At 44.2% G+C, this 21117-nt stretch overlaps 1 protein-coding gene across 3 annotated transcripts in view; it reads right to left on the reverse strand.

Moving 5' to 3' along the window:
• Nucleotides 1-404: 404 nt before the first annotated feature.
• Nr6a1 (nuclear receptor subfamily 6 group A member 1) overlaps nucleotides 405-21117 on the reverse strand; it is a 158860-nt gene continuing 138147 nt past the window's right edge. For 2 of the 3 annotated variants that reach the window (XM_085681277.2, XM_085681278.2), the window contains 6 exons: nucleotides 20457-20611; nucleotides 17615-17842; nucleotides 16139-16393; nucleotides 9402-9523; nucleotides 7813-7965; nucleotides 405-5256 (listed from right to left, as the gene is read on the reverse strand). In XM_085681277.2, the coding sequence (XP_085537403.1) occupies nucleotides 5168-5256; nucleotides 7813-7965; nucleotides 9402-9523; nucleotides 16139-16393; nucleotides 17615-17842; nucleotides 20457-20611 (1002 nt within the window). In that variant the 3' untranslated portion in view covers nucleotides 405-5167. The remainder of the gene's footprint in view (nucleotides 5257-7812; nucleotides 7966-9401; nucleotides 9524-16138; nucleotides 16394-17614; nucleotides 17843-20456; nucleotides 20612-21117) is intronic. The other variant, XM_048429187.3, reaches the window with a different exon arrangement.

Here is a 21117-nt window from a genome sequence, read left to right on the forward strand (position 1 = left end):
TCTCACCAGGGAAGCCCCTCCGTTACAGCTTCTTACCACCTGTCCCATCCCACACCACAGCGTTCCTCACAGTACTTCAAAGGTCTAAGGATCTCCCACAAGGCTATCCCAGAGTTGTGCTTTTTTTCTGGCTGTGAACCTTGTGCAAGTTTTCTCACCATTCTCAGCCTTAGTTTCTTCATTTACAAACCGAAACAATAGTCCTCGAATAAACCTAGTCCTCCTGGTGGACTTTTTAGCAATGCAGGCACTCACTGGTTTCTGAACTTCTAGAGTAGAACATTCTTTGCCAGGCTCTCAGCAACAGAAATGGATGGTGCTGGCTATGAGCAGAAGTCCATGCCTCAGGACACCCGGCCATCCCTCCCCCAAGCCCCAGATAAGCTTCACAGACAGATGGCATGTGCAGAGGATTCACATTTATTGGTTCAAATACAGTACCTAATGCTTGCTAAACATGCATTTCACACTAACTGGTCACATTTCCAAAGGTAGTCAATTCACAGAACAAGGCCCACCCCTTGCCAGCAGGCAAGTGTGGGAGGTAGCAGAGGGCCTGAGCAGCCTGCAGAGCCCAACTATCATTTGGTCATGCAGGGTTGATGGAGCCAGGCTGGCAGGCAGCCCTTGGCCAGCCCTTTGGGAACAAGGGCTCAGAGACATCCTATTCATCCGATTCCTACTGTGGGAGGACTTGGAGGTAGCCTAAGGTAGGCTCACGATGCACTTGCCATCAGAGTTCCTGAAACCCAAGCTATGGAGCATACATAGGAAGGCCTCTTCCAGGGGTGGCTGGTCCCTAGCTGGGCAGGTGGGAAGGACTCCCAGGATACTGCCCAGACATTACAATGCAACCACAAGCCCCTATCGCAGGCCTGGGATGGCAACACAGACAAAAACACCAACAGTCCAGGGTTTTGTTCCCGACAGAAACATGTAAACAGCACGGGAACAACAGTATTCTTTTCCCACAGACTCCTCAGAGAGGGAATCGACCAGGATGTCACTCAAGAGGTAGTTTTTTTCCCCCCATGGAAATTTGAGTCAAAAACATTATCACCTATTATATTTCTGCTAAGAAAAAGGTCACCAAAGAGCAAGAGAACCCTTTGGCTGGCAGCACTGGCTTCAGGGTTTGGAAAACTAGCCTCCACCAGTAGCACATTTTTCTAGGGTTTACAGCAGGCCCTGGCCTTTCCCATAGCTTCCATTTAAGCCTCCAACTGATATCCATGCAAGCTGGTATCTATTTAGGACTACAGCCTGAGAAGAGGAAAGCAGAAGGACCAGGCTTCCCAGGAGCACCAAAGAAGCTCATGTGCAGGATGGTTGAAGCCCAGACCTAGCCAAGGAGGCAGCCTGCTTCCAGCTCAGTAGACTGTGGTGCTCCCCCTGAGGAAGCACTCAGGGTTTGACTCCAGGAAAGATGTTACTTGTGGCAGCCAAAAGAGGGCTTTCTGGGGACCCTGTAATTAAATACACATCCCTGAGCTGTGGCCCCAAAAGCGCCTGCTTCAAGGCTGACCAGTTTCCAGCACCTGGTGGAATGATTGCCGTTTTTCATCCTAAGACACAGATAAAACACTACTTCACAGACACTGGGCATGAGGAAAAGGGAGGAGGACCAATGGCAGAGGGGCGAGTGGGTATTCCCATGAACCACAGTGGGGGAGTCAGTTAATGGGTTTTCTTTCTTTCTAAATTAAAAAAAAAAAAGGTTTAATAGAAGAGCTGGTCTAAAAGGATGAATTTCTTAAAAACTGCAATTTAAAAATTAAAAAGTAACAAAAGAACAGTGTTGCAGAGGCAGAGACACAGAGCAACTGCTCAGCTTTCTGCCCTATGGGAGGCCAGGGCCCCTTTAGTTTAACTAACCTTGGCCACAACTTAATGACTGCCTTCTGCCTATCCATCCCATTACTCAGGAAGTCAAGAACAAGCAAGAGAGGTGCAGGGCAGCAGGCTAGACAGCTGGCTGAGATCATGGCAGCATGCACTTCCCTCAATAGTGGGGCAGGCCAGAGGTAGGCTATGTGTGGAATGGGCAACTCTGGGTGATGCCTCTATGTTCTCCGATTCCCTCCTGATTCTATGATCAGGATGGGGGGAGGGTTCCTGTTCGCCCCCTTCAGCTGTAGGTTGGCCCTGGGAACAGGGTGTCCTAAGCCAGGTGGAGTGCTTTGAGATGAGTTAGTTGTAGGGAATTTCTCCAAACCCTGCAAAGGACACTGAAGGTCTATCATGGGAGCCAGAGAACAATTACAAAGCTCCAAGACTCCAAACTTTTGTCTTAGGTCAAGAAAACACACAAGAAAAGGAAGGGGATGTCTTTATGTCCTGGTATAGTGCAAGGAGGCTTTTGGGGCCATATTTTTTATGGTGGAAAAATTTTCACTCAAAGTGAGTACTTTTAGTTGCCAAGATCAGAGAGGATAGAAAAAAGAAGAATGAGAAATAATGTGCACAAATTTTTCTTCTTCCACTAGCAAAAAGGCTGCCTGTTAACCAAACATTATGGGAAAAAAAGGCAAAAAACAAGCACACCAAACCTCCCCCTCCAACCTTTCTCTGTGTCCTTCAAACCAAAATCACAAATACATCTAGTGGCTGACCTAATGTCTCCACGCTGCTAGCTGCGCTCCTCCCTCTCCTCACCACACCTGAGTCTGCAGCACACTCACTTTACCCTGTTTAAAGATGCCCGTGTCATAAAAGGACTGGGAGCAGAAGACATTAAAGGCGGTCCACAGGTCAGGCTCCAGCTCAGAACACACAGCCACTTGGCTCAGAGATTCTGCAGGGCTCTTGGCAATGAATGGGCTCTTTGTTCTGTGGAATCTGCTGCAAACATTTGCAAAAATGGATTTGTACGATGGCAACTTGCAGACCGTTTCCCCCACTCTACAAATTAACAACTTGGTCTGTTTAATACTACATTATTGGAGAGACATGTTCCTGCCTCATCAGAGCTCTGACAGTCAACACACCAGGTAAAATGCTAATTTGAAAAGCAATTTCAAAAATTAACAATTTGACAAATGGAGGTCTATGCAAAGTAAGCTGCCGCACACAGGCACTGTCTCTAAGAGGTGTCTCTGATTCCTAGCTTGAGGAAAGCAGCTGAGACTCTGACCTGGAGCCAAAGAATGTGATCTGCTTGGTTAAATGCAAAAATTCAGGCAAACAAGAAAAATATTGTGAGCTTAGAAACTAAAAGACACATCAACACACACATATCTTCCCACCAAAACGTGAAAAACATTCTGTCTGGGACTTTCCTGAGAAACACATCTCTTTCTTTCTTTCTCAGAGTGGCTAGTGAATAAGACTAAGAAGAAATGCTCTGAGCTATGGACAACAAGAGACATTAAGTGTCACTTTGCTGGTACCCGTAACATTTTACTAGAGAGAGAAGCTCTAGTGAAGACTACTTAGAATACACAGGATGTGGCAGCCTCCTGGGTAAGTGAACTAGGCTTCATAGGGGTAGAGTAAACAGTTCCTGGCCACAGAGGCTCAAGGAGATGCTGTGGATGCAGCAGGCCAGCCAAAGGATGCACCAGTGAAGCAGCTGTCTGGGCACCGACTGTAGAAGGCCTGCTGAGGGCAAAGAAAGGAAAAGCAGCTCAAACAACTCTACGACAAACTAGGTGTAGCCGGAGCTGAGGTGTGGAGGCAAGAACTTTCCTAGAACGAAGTGGGCAGGCAGTAAAGCACAGGGGCACCAGGCTGCGTCTGCAGAGGCCTGCAGCAGCCAGCCCTTAGACACATGAGGTAGTTTAAAGCCCCTTTCCCTTCCAGGTACTTCTGGGCCCATCCCTCTAGGCCTCGGTAGACCAGACCACTGATGAGAGTTGAAGGAATAACTGGGCTTCTCTGGGTCTTGGCTTTCTGCTCTAGAGCTCTCGTTTTGGAAATAACAGGAGAGCTTACAACAAAAGTTAGGAGCCAAGTCTCTGGTTCCTTCTACTGTTTAAAAATGGCAGTTTTAGCCACGCGGTGGTGGTGCACACCCTTAATCCCAGCACTTGGAGGCAGAAGCAGGTAGACCTCTGAGTTTGAGGCTAGCCTGGTCTATAAAGTGAGTTCCAGGACAACCAAGGCTACACAGAGAAACCCTTTCTCAAAAAACAAAAAACAAAAAGCAAAAAGCAAAACCCAAAACCAAACCAAACCACCACCAAAATACAAAAACTAAACAAGTTTTAGATTTCATTCTAAGGATAAGGTAGGGTGAGAACAGGGGCTTCCAAAGGAGTCTATTCTTTCAGCAGCCTGGCCTTTGTCCCTCTACCCTTTGAGGGAAACAAGTTAAAGGAGAACAAATGAGAAATGACAGAACAGGGCATTTCTCTGTTACTGTTCTAAAGGACAGGGAGTCAAATCCATAGGAGGAGGGATGGAGTCTAAGGAAGGAGGAGACTGGGCAGCTGGGAGGCAAGTCCTACAGACTGATTTATAGTCAGGACTCTGCCTGGACAAAACCTGACAGCAGCATTCAACAGACAGCAGTGTGTGGGGTGGGAGGTGCAGCACAAGGGAGGAGCACAAGCTTCTGCCCTCTGGGCTGCTGGGATGAGGTGATGGTTAATCCTCATCAAACATTGAGGGTTAAAATAAAAACTGCTTCTCAAACGTCCTGCCCACCTCTCTAGTAAGTCTCCCTTACTGTTTGCTCCTTTGGCATATTTCTCTGGGGCTATAAAAAGGCAGCCAGTTCTCGAACAGACAAGCATACATCTGCTGAGAAATTGTGGAAAGGTAGGGATGGTCATATCCCTGTTTCCATTGAGGTAGTTGTCTTTGTCAACATTACGGAAATAGTCGTCTACTCCATCCCACCCTCTCCCTCAAAATACAAAAGAACTATCTCTAAACAATGACAACATGGTAACATTAAACATCTTCACATTCTGTAAACTGCAAGGAAATGCATCTGCTGCATTCACACAAAAGCATGTGCATCATGTTGAAGGCCATACATTCAACTCTGTCGTGAAATAAATATATAGAAAAATGAGGTTAAAAACAGACAAACAAACAAATTCTTCTTGTGATGGAGGCAGCTGCTCCACAGTCTCCATCTCGGTCTCTCTGGCTCTTTCCTCTGGAGCTTGTCCTGCCCACCCAAGGCACTGCTGGCACCCGAGGCAGTGCTGGGAACAGGTCACTCCTTCACTGCACTTGTCTTGCAGGAATGCAGCACCACCTTAAAGAGGAGGGGCAGCTGTTCCAGGGGCACATTCACCATCTTTCCTGGATAAAAGGGAAAAGAGGCATTAGCAGTGGCTACCAGCTAGGGAAGAAAAGCCAATTTTTCTCTTCTCAGGCTGCTTAATCTCCTTGGTGCAGGACAAAGGTAAGACAAGTATCAGGAGTACCGGCAAGGTCATAAGGGTTAGATAATGTCAGGGTATATCTAGGCTCACTCTTCCATATACTACACTTGTTCTATGCCAGTTAGTTCAAAGCATTGTCTCATTTAGACTCAACGTTTTTGTGATTGCCTTTTACCCCCTTTTACAGCCGAGGCTCTGAAATGGACAGGGAGTCCTACTGAGCTCTTTGTAGCTGAAGTACTATAGGGAACTTGCTTCCTGCAAACTCTCTAACATTCTATAAAACACAGTTCTTCAAAACACAATAACTAATGCAAGTACTAGGGAAGTAGGGGGAAGAGTTATAAGGGCAAATAAATTTGAAATGCCTGAAGATAAAAGAGTTTGACAGGTTTTTTTCACTGATGATTTCTCAGAGCATTAAGCATACAAACAGTGTAAGCAAACTATCTAAGGCTATTGTTCTCCCTGTCAGTAACTTAGAATGACCTGAAGGGCATTAAGAAAACACTGATGCTTGGGCTTCACCCCAGACCAATGAAGCCAGAATGTCTGGAGATGCAAAAAAAAAAAAAAAAAAAAAAAAAACACAAAAAAAACAAACAAACAAAAAAAACAAAGACAAAACAACAACAACAAAAAAACCCAAAAAAACCCAAAAATCAAAAAAAACAAAAACAAAAAAAAACCTCCAGCAACAACGAAAAACCCCACTAAACTAAACCAAACCAACCAACCAACCAGCCAAACAAACAAAAAACGAAAACACAACAACAATTAAAAAAGAAAAAGCTGTTTTCAAAAGCTTTCCAGGTGATTGGAAATACTGTCAGGTCCAGCTCATATCTGCCAGACTGACGTTTGGTCTGGGGTATCTGCACACTATATGAAGATATAGTGCTGTGATTGGTTCAATAAAAAACTGAACAATCGGGGGCTGGGGAGATGGCTCAGTGGTTAAGAGCACTGGCTGTTATTCCAGAGGTCCTGAATTCAATTCCCAGCAACCACATGGTGGCTCACAGCCATCTGTAGTGAAATCTGGCACCCTCCTCTGGTGTGTGGGCATACATGGAGGCAGAATGTTATGTACACAATAAATAAATAAATCTTTAAAAAACAAAAAAAACCTGAACAGTCAATAGCTAGGCAGGGGGTATAGGAGGGACTTCCAGGGAGAGAGAGGAAGCAGGAGATAATCAAGATCAAAGGAGATGCCAACTGGAGAGAGTCGGACATACAGAATGAAGGAAAGGTAAAAAGCCATGAGGCAAAACATAGATCAATATAAATGGGTTAATGTAAATTATAAGAGCTAGTGGGACAAGCCTAAGCTAAAGATGAGCTTTTATAATTAATAATAAGACTCCGTGTTGTTATTTAGGGCTGGCAGCAGAAAACCAAGTCTGATTATATATGTTTTCCTTCAAAAATGGCATTACTGGGGGGTGGAGAGATGGATCAGCAGTTAAGAGCACCGGCTGCTCTTCCAGAGACCCTGAATTCAATTCCCAGCAACCACACAGTGGTTCATAGCCATCCATAATGAGATCTGGTGTCCTCTTCTGGCAGAACGCTGTACACATAATAAAGAAATAAATCTTTAAACTTGGCAGTGGTCGTGCATGCCTTTAATCTCAGCGTTTGCAAGGCAGAGGCAGGCAGATCTCAGTGAGTTCAAGGTCAGCCTGGTCTACAAAGTGAGTTCCAGGACAGTCAGGACTACACAGAGAAACATTGTGTGTGTGTGTGTGTGTAAACCTTAAAAAAACTTTAAAAAATTACTGAATTTTACAGAAACAATCCCAGTCTAAACATCACCCCAGTGAGTACTAGACATAGAAAAGAAGAACCCTCACTATGTGAAGTAAAGCAACAACAAAGAGCCAAGGTCATGCACGAGAACAGACCTACTGACTGTCAAGAGCTTAGCAGAGGGCTGAAGCCACATACAAATTTCCTTTTGTATTTTGTGGTGCCAATTTATATGGTACAATTCTACAAGACAGAGTTTTTGTTGTTGTTTTTTTTGTTCAAGACAGGGTTTCTTTGTGAACAGCCCTAGCTGTTCTGGAACTAGCTCTGTACACCAGGCTGGCCTCAAACTCACAGAGATCTCCTGCCTCTGCTTCCTGAGTTCTGAGATTAAAGGCATGTGCTACCACCGTCTGGTAAAACAAAGTTTTTTAAATTGATATATAACTTGCATATAAAATTCATTATCTAAAAGTATACAGTTCAGGGCATGAAGTGGAGATACTGAGCTTGCTTTCCTCATCCACAGAATAGCTGTACACCATAGGTGCTTGGGAAATGGAAGCTTCTCTTTTCTAAGAGGAAACACTAACTTCCAATTCCAACAGAACTTTTCTAGTAATGGGCCTAGAATGAGCATCGTATGAGCCTTGTCATCTCAGCCCGTTGCAAGCTTGGAGAAGCAAGGAAGGGAGGATACCTGGACCCAGAATATTACCTGCAATGTATCGGATCTCTGGCAAGCACATCATAAGATCAGGAAAGCGGTTTGGTTGATGTGTGTATTTATATTCAGTGAAATCCTGACAAATGTACCAATACCGCTTATTCAGTTGTTCCAGTTGTGAGGCACTGGTCAGACCCCTGATATCTGTAAACAAAACAAAATAAAAATCACACAGGGAACAAACAGGATGGTAAACACCAGATTTTTTTTTTAATGAGACATTATTAAACACAGTCATAAAAGGGATCTTTTCTCCTTCTAATGTGGAGAAAGTAAAATCCAGACTCAGTAAATAAGATTAAAATAAAAAAGGACCTGCAAAGAACAGTCCTTTGTCTTTGTCTGAGCCCCAAGTGCTTACATCGAGGTCTTAACACAGGGTATGGTGGCACAAACAGGCACCAGAGACCATGGAACAAGTGGCTAGCTCTTTACCCAACAATATTTTGAACTGGAGGTTATCAGAAACATTGGTGATACCATCTCCAGTGTCCCCATGTTCTTACCATTTTATCTTGATTGTAAGTATGTATGTCTCTATCTAAAGTACAGAAGATGAATAAAGCATACTGTATGTAAATCCTACCCAGTCTTTGAGGTCCGCACAGTTCTCCTCCTCTAAGAAGTTGCTGCTCATCTTCCCCACACGCAGTACAATTCATGTGTTGAGTACTATTGGAGTATATACTCTTCAGGGACCTGGGAGCTGGTTTGTTTTTTTTCTCCTCCTTCCCAACCCCTGCTAATATCTTTAATATATGGTACAGGGCTTGGCTAGAGAAGGCATGTAGGTCACCTGATAAATGCATGACAACCTATAGACAGGAGTAGGAGTCTACCAGTTACTAGAAGGCAGAGCGGGGAGCAGTGGTAACAAGGCAGGCATGATCAAGAGTCTCTGGATTGGAAAACTGAAGATAGTAAGACAGCACTTTCAAAGTCACAGGGAACAAAGTCACACAGGCCCACTCTGGGAATGGGACATTCATACACTACTTTTGATAAAAACAAAACAAAAACAAAAACAAAAACACACCAATTTTCCTTCATAGATTGATTACCAGCAACTACCACGCGTTACTTGTTGGCGATGTGCCTATAACCTGACTGGACTCTTCTAACGGAGGAGTCATGTGTACCAGCACTCTTCCTGGAGCACCAGAGCAGCTGCCAGCATGTCAGCCACTGTCTTATCGCCAGCAGTTTCATCAGTCACCCTGCTCTTCTTCAATTGCTGGTAAACTTGGTACATATTTTAAATGACGCATGTTCTGTCCTTGGTGTCTGTGTTTAAATGCATTAAAACTGACTAAACAAAGCGAATCCTCTTCCTTCCTCTGTGAGTTATAGAGATTGTGGCATTTAGATTTCAAGAGAAAAATCCAAAGCATTCCTTACACTGCAGGGGATCAAGTAGGGTGATGACTAGGGGGAGCACATGGCCTTCCAAGACGGATGGTCACGGGGTGTAACAGATTCTGTGACAGTCCTGGAGGTGGGGGTGGGGGTGGGGACAATGGGGAGTTGTATATGTGTGACACATAAAACAAGCTGCTGCCTTCACCCCACCACCTACTCACCTTGATTCAGGAAGTTAATTGCTTTCATGCATGCATACTCCTCATTGCTGACCTTCAGCTGATGGAACTTGTGATATAGGTAGATAAGCCGTTCAATCACCTCCATCCCTTCATCACTAAATCTAGACAACAGATAAAGGCTTTTACCTAGGGTACCAATATGAGCAAAGGCCAGTAAGGGACACAGAGGTTATCTATGATAGGAAAGAAACTCCACTTGGGGGAAATGTCACCCACAACAAAATCCATGCTCTGTTTGGCAGCCAGTGTAGATTCTGCAAGTTGCTGTTTCCAGGGTCGGACAGAGTCAAGTAAAACCAGGTTCAAATCCAACTGTACCACACAAAGCTCTGAGAGTCTAGGAGGATTATTTAATCCCTGTAAGCTTTGAGATCTCCCTCTGCAAGATGTTTACCTGCTTATGCTAAAGGAAATTTGGGATAGAAACCGAGAAGAATGTGACAATATTAAGACACAGCTTTTGTGGAGATGCAGTCTGCAGTATCAATGACAGCTGCTATGGCGACTCTGTGAGAGTCTCAGTCACGGTGTGGAAAACGCTTCCAGTTCTGTTTATTTAGGTTCACTGTTTCTAACAAGGCTAGGATAATATACAACAAAACACTCTTACTAGAGACCCTGACTCAGTCCTGGGGGAAGGAAACACTTGCTGAGTCTTTCCACCACAAGAGCCTTGTGCTGAGCACCTGTCCATTCTTAATCCTATGAGTGACGGGAAACAATCACTATCAACACTAGAGGAGAAATTCAAGTTCAACATGGAGAAGGGACTGGCCCACCAACACACAGCCAGCTACTGGTGAGATGAGAACCTGGAGCTTGGGCTAACTTCCCAAGGCTTTTCCAGTGTCTAATGTGGTCTGTTTATGCAGAACAGACAGGTTTCTCCAACTATTTACATATAACTTCTTTCCACCTGATGAATTCTTACATGACCCCAGGGATATGGATAATAAAAGGCATACAAATCCAACATTGATAGTAAACCATAGTGAAATTCATCTTATTCTTTTATATGTTGGTGCATATGTGTACATATATTCATGTATGTGTGTAAGAGCAGAGGTTGACACTGGGTGTCTTTTACTATTGTTCTCCACTTTATCTTTGGGGATAACAATCTCTAATTGGATTTGAACCTCACTACTTGGCTAAACTGGCTGGCCAGCAAGTTCTGGGATTTGTCTGTCTCTGCTATCATTCAGTGCTATAGTGTAATAGACACTTTCAGACTTTTATATGGGTATAGGTACCTAGGGGTCCTCCTACTTACATAGCAAGGATTTACCTACTAAGCCAGTCCCAGTAAATTTACTTTAAGACAACTTTTTGGCATGTAATTTTATCATTCACTAAAGATAAACCAAATTTGCAGACCAATGAGATGAATATGATTATTACTTTTACATGAAGAATTAAGTTGCACCCAAGTATTCGACACTGCAGGACACACAGCAAAGTTTATCAGAGTTTCTTTCTTTCGACAAAGTGTTATCATTTATAAAGAGGTGGTGGTGGACCAGTCACATGAGGAGCAGCAGCAGGTCACCGGAGGCCTGGGTGGGAGACAGATAGAAACACTACGCAGAGAGAGTTTGGGTATAGAGTTTATTTAGTAGGTTATGGAGGGGAAGGAGAAGAGGAAGGGGGGAAGGGGGAGAAGAGAGAGGCAGAAGCAAACGGAAGAAGGGCAGATGGCGGGGGGGGGGGTGGGGAAGGGAAGAAGGGAGGGAGGGAGGGAGGGAGGGAGAGAGAGAGAGAGAGAGAGAGAGAGAGAGAGAGAGAGAGAGAAAGACCAGGCCAGCAAATTATACAAAGTCTTACCATATATCCCTGGCTGGCCTAGAACTCACTACATGAAACAGACTGGTCCCAAACTCAGAGCTCTAACTGCTCTGACTCACTCTGACTCTCTCTCTCTCTCTCTCTCTCTCTCTCTCTCTCTCTCTCTCTCTCTCTGTATAATATATATATCCATATCCTCCTAAAAAAAGTATATTAATCAAAATCTCTTTGTTCATGTGTAGCAAGGCTCAGAGTGGTCACCGACTGTGCTCCTGACATAAAGGCCCTTTCATAGGAATTCTTACTTTCCTGACAACTTGTGAGATGAACCATATTTCTGTATTAGGATAAGGGTGTAGAAAGAGGTGACTCTCTCAAAGTTACATAGTAAGAAAATCTTCCCCAATCCTGTCAAATCCTCAAGTGCTACCTGAAAAAGGCTGCCACATGCTATCCTGTGAAACCTTAAGAGCTTTATGTTCCCACAGCAACCCATCCTGGGGCCTGACCCTAGGAGGTGATGGGTATTTCTGCATAACTAGCAGGCTGTGTCTTGGAGGAAGCAGCATGCCTAGGGGTGAAGACCACTCCTCATAAAAGTACTTGCTGGCTACTTAAGTTCTTGAGAGAGAAGGAGCCTCAATGATGATTCCCTGTAGTATCTGCATGGAGGAGTTGTGATATGCTGAGGTGGGACATAACAAATAAGACGGGGGAAACAGAGCTGACATCTGTCTGGTGGTCGAGCAATGCAGGAAGCACAAATAATGCTCTGTCTCTTAATCAGCCCCAGACCTCACGATGGCAAGGCAGGACCTGCAGGTGTGTGGCTATCATCCAGACTCTGAGCTGGCAGTGCCAAATCTGTTCCCAGTTGTCTTGGCCTGGGGGACACAAAGGAGCTCTGAAAAGCTTGGGCCTGTACATATGCCCAAGCTCTGCTCTTTCTCTTGGGGACAGCACACCCCTTCTTCAAATACCTTAAAAGAAGCAGCCATCATAGTCCCTTGGCAGTGGTCCCCACTGCGTCTCCACAACTTGGCTGCAAAGCTTTCCTCCACACCCGCATCCCACCCTTTGATAAACAGAGCTGTTCTCTGTTCCACAGGCCTGCTTTCTCCTCCAGCCGTCCCTCCTCCACATCTGCCCACTCCACAGTTCTGACGCCCCTGTATTCCCTGTCTACAAATTATCAGCACTCAAAGCCATAAAGTTGGACAAACACACCCATTCTTCTCTTAGGTTCCTATCATACAAACATTCTAGCACAAAGAAAACATTCCTTCCAGGATCCCCCAAACCACTGGACCATTCAGTCAGCAATTGAACCTGACACTCTAATAAGTTATATGCCAACAAGGGGCAGAGAGGAACGGCTCTCTTCCCCATTCATCTAAATGTTCCCTCCTCAGCAGCAGTCATCAGCAGCCACCTTCACATCCACACACAGGCCAGATTACAGCTCCAGGATGCATTCTAGAAAGTCATTCCTTCTAAGAATCTGGGATAAGGTAATGGCAGAGAGCTCTGACTTTGAAGCACAACAGACCTGCATAGCAATCTTAGCTCTGTCTTTTTCTACCTTTGTAGCCCTGCATTTTCTTCACTTTGAAATTCAAGGTCCTCAACAGCAAATATAAGTAAATACAATGATTAAAAACTGGTGCAACAAATTCCATTGATCATTACACATTCACAGTATCACTCTCATTGTCATTCTCCTGTAATAAGGAGAGAAAAGACTGTTTCCCGAGCCTGAGAACTAGTCAAAAGTGCCCATTAGAGCCCATCTAACTCAAAGCATCTTCTCCAGGGAGTGAAAGGGTGTTATTAGGGCTGGGAGCGGTCCCCGGCTGGTGCTACAATCTGCTTTAAATCACATTTGTCCACCTCTGAGTCTGATAACAGTCTGATGAGGAGTAGGCACCAGAAACTTGATTCAGTATTAAGAAGAGAAAAGGAGCTGGTCGTGCATCATCTGGGAAGCCTTTTCCTGACAGCAGGCACTCACACTCAGGAGCTGTGAAGAAGCAAAGACTGCCTGGGGGAGTAGGAGTAGAACAGCAAAGGAAGAAAGAGCTATGGCCAATTAGACGCTACACCCTGGGGATGTGGCAGAGAGGGGATGCTTGGCAGTGATTAACCCAACTCCAGAGGCTCAACTTCCAGATCTTATGACTTACATGCGACTCAGACTTCACAGGCACCCAAGCCAAACACAGAGTGTCTTATGTCCCCCATCATGCTCTTCCTTGATGCTTCGTCCTGGCTAAGATAACTTGTGCCCACTTGCCTAGCAACTACTCACAACTTACAGATGTCCTGCGGACGCCTTGCCTTTGACACTGCTAGCTTGGCATTGTCCTGTCTTCCCATATCACTGTTCTGTCCTTCAGGCATTCTCTGCTTTTCCATGGACACAGAGCAGCCTCTTGTTCAACCATGTTCTAGTCTTAACAGCCACAGAGCGCTTTCTCAAATATAAACCACTCAAGCAATTCCTTGATGCAATGCTGCTAACAATCAAATCCAAAGTCCTCTCTCTGGTTTGTTTGTTTGGTTTGGTTTTTAGGCAGAGTCTCAACATGTATCCCAGGCTGTCCTGGAACTTGATCTGCAGACTAGGCTAGCCTTGAACTCAGGCATTCTCCTGTCTCTGCCCAGCTCTGGGACTAAAAGTGCGTGCCACCATGTCCAGCTCTTCTAGGGTCTCTCTGTGTACTGCTGAAACTTGCTCTGTAGATCAGGCTGGCCTGTCCTGCCTTCATCTTGCTCTCTATAGTGTATTTGGAAAATTCTCACTTCAAAATGCAGCTCAAATGTCTGCTCTTGTGGTATGCCAAGTATGTAAGCACAGCCCTCTTTCCTTAGTCTGAGTTTGAATCCTCAATCTCCTTCAATATGACCTTACATTGTAGATTGTATTTGTTACTATAAAATGAGAACTGGGACTCTCAGAGTCAGAAACCATGTCTAAGTTGGGTATGGTAGTACATAGCTATTATTGAAGCTACTCAGAAGACCAAAGCAAGAACATTCTAAGTTTGAGGCCTGCCTGGGAAACTTTGTGAGATCTTATTTCAAAATATATGAAACATAGATAGGGATTCTATCTCAGTGGTAGAGTACTTACATAGCACGTGTAAGGCCTTGAGTTTAAATCGCTGGAACCAGAAAGAAAGGAGGGAGAGAAGGAAAAAGGAATGAAAGGCAAAACCTTATCTACATGGTTTGTGTTCCTAGAATCATTGCCTCCAACAACTCCTAACATATGCAGTGCCTGCAGAGGGCCTGGAAAACCTTCCATCCTGTAGGGAGTGGAACCTAGAGGCTGATTTCACTGCTGCTACAGGGAGTCCATCCCAGGAAGAGCTAGTAGTTCCCAGAAAAATAGGGAGACTGGGCTCCCTGAAGCCAGATCTACAAACCAAGTTTACTGCTATCCACACTGCCCTTCAATCCAGAGTTATGATCTGGAGACAGAAATCTGATGGAAACAATGAATTAGAGGGTCTAGACAAGGGGTCAGGTCATCTGTAAAATTAAGATGGCTCTGTTTATAGGACAAAATGTCAGGTAGGTGCACCCTGAAGCCAGTAAGCAAGGAAACACTAGAAAAGCAAAAGAGAGAGCCAGTTCCCAGATTCCCACTCAGCTGGGCACAAACTCCTGAAGGTCTTAAAGCTTTGCTCCTTGCTTAAGTGTTGGCTTGTTTTATGTAATGCACAGGATGGCAGGACTGATGCACCCTAGTTCTGTAAGGAAAATTACGGGAGTTGGTACCCTATTTCCTCCATATCTCATTTATTCTTGTTCTGAGTACCTGTAAATTGTTATGACTTATATTATTTAAACTGTCCAAAAAAAGGTGATTTACTGAAATGCTTACTTAAGTGTGAGTTAAGCTACATAAGACATTTCATATGGATAAATTAATAATCCAGAAAAGTTAATGAAACAGATACTTGTTTTTTGTTTGTTTGTTTTTTTGGTTTTTTGAGACAGGGTTTCTCTGTAGCTTTGGAGCCTGTCCTGGAACTAGCTCTTGTAGACCAGGCTGGCCTCAAACTCACAGAGATCTGCCTGCCTCTGCCTCCCAAGTGCTGGGATTAAAGGTGTGCGCCACCAACACCTGACTGATACTTGTTGTTTTAATTTGGAGGTCAGAAATGAAGAGTTTTCCTTTCCATTTTCCCTAGGTCTTCAAAGAATGTGACTAAAATAGTTCATGGACAGGTTATAGAAGCAGCAGGGAGGAAAAAGGCTGTTCTAGAGGAGGTTAGAGGACGCTGGTTAGTCAGAAGGAAAATTATGGCAAAGAACAGCCAGGAGACCTGCTTGGTTCAGTTCCGTGCTCTTAACATCTCATCCCACCTCAGGTACCACGAAAGAGCCTAAGCAGTCAGGCGGAGGGCAGGGGAGGGGGACGGGAAGCTATGGAACAAGATCAAGACCAGGCTCTAGATTAAAATCTAAAACCTTTAAGGGGCAGGTTCTCTGAACTTCAACTTTCTTATCTATAAACAAGCACACAATGGCGCTTATGTACTATAAGTCATAAGAAAGAATCAATATAAAGTTGCCTACAAATGATACCAAGCTGACTTGCAAGTCCAGAGTCCCTTCTCGTGGGGGTCAAGTTTAGATTTTTGTTTTTCTCAGGTATATCATCCCAATAATGCAGACATAACATTAAAGCAACAGCTTAGCATTCTTCCAGTCTGACTGTGTGACACTTGTCCGCCACCCTGTCTTGTTGGAGAGATACCTACTCTATACACTGAAACTGTGATTTGGACAATAACAGGACAGTATTAAAATCCAGGTCCATGGGATTCAATGTTCCCTCTTTGGAGACTAGGTAGCCTTGCCTCACAGGGAGGATGAAGGCTTCGTTGCTCAGGATGTCCTCCCCAGTCAGCAGCTCTCACCTGTGTAGCTCTTCATCAGATGGTGAGTACTTGGCAGTGACATCAGCCAGCTCCCCAAAGATTTGCTTGCTATAAACTGTGAGGGAAGAGAGCAGGATCAATTCCTGCCATGTAGAGCTCAAGAGGCACGTGTAATCCTTGATTGAGAGCTCGCAGAAGAAAGGCAGCTTCTTGATCCAGGCAATTTGTCTAAAGAGCAACTCGTCGGCCAGGCGGCAAAGCAGAGCAAACAGCTCCGCTTGTGTCACGGCGTACCTGGAAGAGGGGGCAGGCCAGAGAGTGAGGGTGGGAGCACAGGAGGGAGGGTGTTCCTTGAAGGCATAGTATGTCCTTGGCAGTAGGGCCCTTGCCCTTAACCACAGATTTCCAGTTTCACTCAACTTCTTATAAAGGGGTAGGGATGAAGTCTGCAAAAAGCTGGGATGGGAGTGGGGGGCAGTTATATGATTTTCTGAGAAGAGGCTGCTGAGAGAAAAAGAGGTTTAGAAACTTGTGGAATTTATGAGGGGCTATCACTCTTAATGTTGGTGTTCTCTAATGTTTCATGCCCTAGAAGAAATTCTTACTCATTCCTGCTCTAGTTTTGGTAATAAAAATACTAATGTGGTGGGTCTGGAGCATACCTAGTATGAAGAACAACAATCACACATACAAGAAAACAGAAACAAAACACAAAGCCAAATAAATCCAAGGGCTAGACTGCCGCAGAGAACAGGCATTCAGAAGCTTTTCCTGTCCTCACTGTGCCCCCTGGTGGTGACAGTCAGGAACCAGAGTTGCTCAGCCTTTCTAAAAAGCTATTTCTTAGCTCTAGCCCACAGGGGACTCTGAGTCTCAGCTTTATTACTGTCAAGGTCCCTGGTCCCCTTGTCATCCTCTTCCTCATTCCCTATATAAAAGCTCTGGGGGATCCTTCCTTTATGTATTTAAATCTACTCTTCTGAAACTGGAGCCTAGCTGAGGATCTCAGGATATCTTTTGGGAGGCTTAAGACTCTAGCAACCCATGTTCTCTACCTAAAAAGTAATGGGTGCAAGAATGGGTGGCCCAGATGATGAACTACACAACATCCAAATGCAGCCAAATGCAGACTGAGGTATCACTGCCACCCACTCAGGTCTGTACCAAAGGCTGCCAGTCACATGCCATTGATTACTAATGGGCATGTTGGCTAGGTATATAGACAGGTCACAACTGATTAGGGTTTGAATGATTTTAAAACCTTAGGCCCGAAGTAAAGCTTATTTCTGACACAAAAACAATCATTTCGGGCTTGGTTTACATAGACCCACAAAGAAATGAAGGCTCTTCAATCACAATTTCATAGGAACTAAAAAGTAACCTGAACTCTCTGAGAAAAGATGCTTAAGGAAACATGAGGAACCAATGCCTTCAGTGACAAAACTGGGGATACAATTGGTGCATGGTAGGAACATTTTGAGACTAAAGGGGCCAAGCAAGGCAGAATTTACTCACCCATCTTCAATCAACATGGGTGTGCCCAACGGCTCCAGGTCTTCAGCTGACATCAGCTGGTGAATCAGACTGTAGGACTGAGGGTCCAAGCTTCGAGCTTGTGGGGGCAGAAGTGGTGAATGGCCAGAATAGCTAAAAAGGTGTGGTATATATTGATAATGTGGAGGCACTGACATCCCCATGTACTGATCCCTGAATGTCATGAATCCATTTAGTTCCACAGACCTACTGGAGAGAAGAACTCCACATTAGGAAAAGCCATGGCAGATTGAGTACATGTTCAAAGGAATAAGATAGCTGAGGTGTTCTCTGGTCATAAAGTCTATAACTAATCAAGTCATGGGACAAAATTAAAGATTACATGCATGTCTACCCATTAGATTTCAGCCATGAGACAAGGACTCTGTGAGAGTGCAGAAGCATGGGGCTCACCATTGGCAAACTCAGTGACTTATAGGAGATATAAATAAATAAGGATTGGTTGAAGTCTTTGTACTGATGTCACAACTAGCACCGCACTCAAGCTAGGTAGGTGCTTGGCCATTGTGCTCTGTCCTAGTGCTCCTCTACCTACTAACATACATTTGAGATCCTGTCTCTAGGGCTAGTTGCCAGGGCTAACCTTGAATTCATTCTGTAGCCCAGGCAGGTTTTGAAGTTGTGATCCTCTTGCCTCAACCTCCTCGATAGTTGAGACAGTAGTCTTCACCACTAAGCCCAGATTGAAAGAGTTTTTAATGTACACCAATAGACTATTGTGACAAAAAATGTGTGTTTATATTGTTGTTTTACTGTTAGGAAAACAAAAGGCACAGGGCAGGCTAAGTGGACTTAATTAGTCCAAAAACCAAATCCAGTACCTAGCATGAAATATAGCCTGAAGTCCTTAAGTTCCTAACCCCTAAAGAGAAAGAACAGGGAACAAATAATGGACTAGAAAGCTCTAACTGAATATGAAGAGGAAGGCAAGCTCTTCCCTGCTTCCTCTCTTTGGGAGAAATCTAATCATTTTCTCAATTGACTAAAGAAGTTACATCTGTTTATTTATATTTCTAAGCATGTGTGAGAGTGCATGAGCGAGTGACTCTCCTGACGCACGTGTGGCATCAGGCTTGGCAGCAGGTGCCTCTACCTGATGAACCATCTCACCAGCCCATTGTTATTTATCATTTTGAAACTCATTTAGCTTTTCCTAGATGTATCTCCTATGACTGAGTTTGGCAAACTATAGTTTATAGGCCAGACCTAGCCTAAGGCCTATTTTTGGTAAATTGAGTTTTTTATGGGAACAAAGTCACACTCACTGTTTTACATATGATGTGTGCAGTTTTTGAGCCACTAAGGCACAGTTGGGGAGCTGGGACCCAGGCCAGACTTAGAAAGTCTAAAATAGTTACTATATGGCCTTTTAAATTTTTGTTTGTCTATTTGGAAATAGGTTCCCTATGTAGTCCTGCCTGTCCTAGAATGACCTTTTATAAAAGAAAGATTTTTTATCATGTGCATATATAATGGTGTGTGTGTGTACAGGTCTGAGATTGATGTCAAGTACCTCTCTCAATGGTTTTCCACCTTATCCTTCTGAGACAGGGTGTCTAAAAAGACCTGGAGCTTATCAGTTCAGTCAGATTAGCTGGACAGTGAGCGCCAGTGGCCACAGTCTCCCTAGTGCTAGAAGGACACAAAGTCTATATAGTCCTCACTGCACCTTACTTTTATGTGGGTGCTGGGGATCCAAGCTGGGGCCTCATGACTGCAGAGCAAGCACTTTACAGCCTGAGCAATCTCCACAGGCCCTACTGTGTGACATCTTTTTCTCATTTATTATTTATTTATTTTTTAAAGAGTTATTTATGCTGGACAGTGGTGGCACAAGCCTTTAATTCCAGCACTCAGGAGTCAGAGGCTGGGAGATCTCTGAGTTCGAAGTCAGCCTAGTCTACAAGAGCTAGTTTCAGGACAGCCAGGACTGTTATACAGAGAAACCCAGTCTCAGAAAACAAAACTAACAAAAAGATTTATGTATATGAGTGTTCTGTCTGCATGTTTGCCTGCACTTCAAAAGTGGTCATCAGACCCATTACAGATGGCTGTGAGCCACCATGTGAGTGCTAGGAATTGAACTCAGGACCTCTGAAAGAGCAGTCAGTGCTCTTAACCTCTGAGCCATCTCTCCAGAGATTTCAAGAAAATATCTTTGATTCTTGTCCTAAATGAAAGACTTCTGGGGCGAGGAGCCCTCCATTATAGCTAAAAGCTATATTACAGCTACTAGCTAACTTAAGATAGCACGATTGCCTCAAGAAGCTTTAATTTTTTTTTTAAAGATTTACTTATTTATTATGTATACAGTGTTCTGCCTGTGTGTATGCCTGCATGCCAGAAGAGGGCACCAGATCTTATTATAGATGGTTGTGAGCCACCAAACGGTTGCTGGGAATTGAACTCAGACCTCTGGTGAACAGCCAGTCTTCTTAACCGCTGAGCCATCTCTCTAGCCCCTGAGACTTTAATCTTTAGTTCCCTAATAACACTGACTCTTGTGAGTTAGAAAAACTGTTAACTCAATTCTGCAAACAGTGTATTAAAATGTTATTCTGCTAACTGAAGCCTATGTAGGCATGGACAGAAGTAGTGCTTATCAGTCTGAAAAAGAGGCTGATGACATTTTGTTTTGGTCTTGGAAAGCCGGCCTTGTACCATCCTGGTCCCCAAGAGCCTGAGAGACCAAGGGCACAAAGGCTGAGGCAGCCTGGTAGAAGAGCACTCTATCAGAAGTTCTTTAGAGGACAACTTGCTGGGTAGTCTGTAGATAATGATACTGGGCTTGCCTTTAGCTTACCTGGATGACAATGTGGAGCCTGGCGAGGGCTGGTTGCTCTCTGAAGCCCTGTTCCCAGGGGAACTGTGGTCACTGTCACCATGGTTGCTCCAGTGATTGGCTTCTTCCTCAAACTCTTGTCCTGACATGATTCTTTCAATCTCTTCTTCTGATATCTTTGACAAGAAATGGACAAATGTTACACCTGGTACTATAGATACCTCTTGTTCTGTCTGTAGGACACTGAGTTTATACTCCAGGTCTCTTATACTCTTTGGAGTTCCTTGGTTATGCCCAGTATATCTGGACACAATCTTGACTTTTTCCTTGCCCATTTACCCTACCTTCCAGCCACAAAGTCTATTTCTCAACTCTCGGTTTTGCGTCCTCACTTTCCTAACTGAAACTTCATTCTTCAATGACAATCCCCTACTTGCTCTACCCAATAATGAATGTTATCTCCTTTGTAAAATTATCTAGCATTATTTACTATTCATAATTATATGGATTCTGAGAAAAGAAGGGCAGCATCATGGCTAATAGTATAAATTCAGGAAGCAGACCATCTTTTGTCAAATCCAGACTTCTGGAACAAACTTGGTAAAGTTACTGAATTATCTCACGTGAAGTATGTCCATCTGTTTGGTAGATAGAACAAAATCTCCACCTCACTGGATTCTTG

This window comes from Myodes glareolus, chromosome 21 (assembly GCF_982192425.1).
Source record: "Myodes glareolus chromosome 21, mMyoGla1.1, whole genome shotgun sequence".
Lineage (NCBI taxonomy): Eukaryota > Metazoa > Chordata > Mammalia > Rodentia > Cricetidae > Myodes > Myodes glareolus.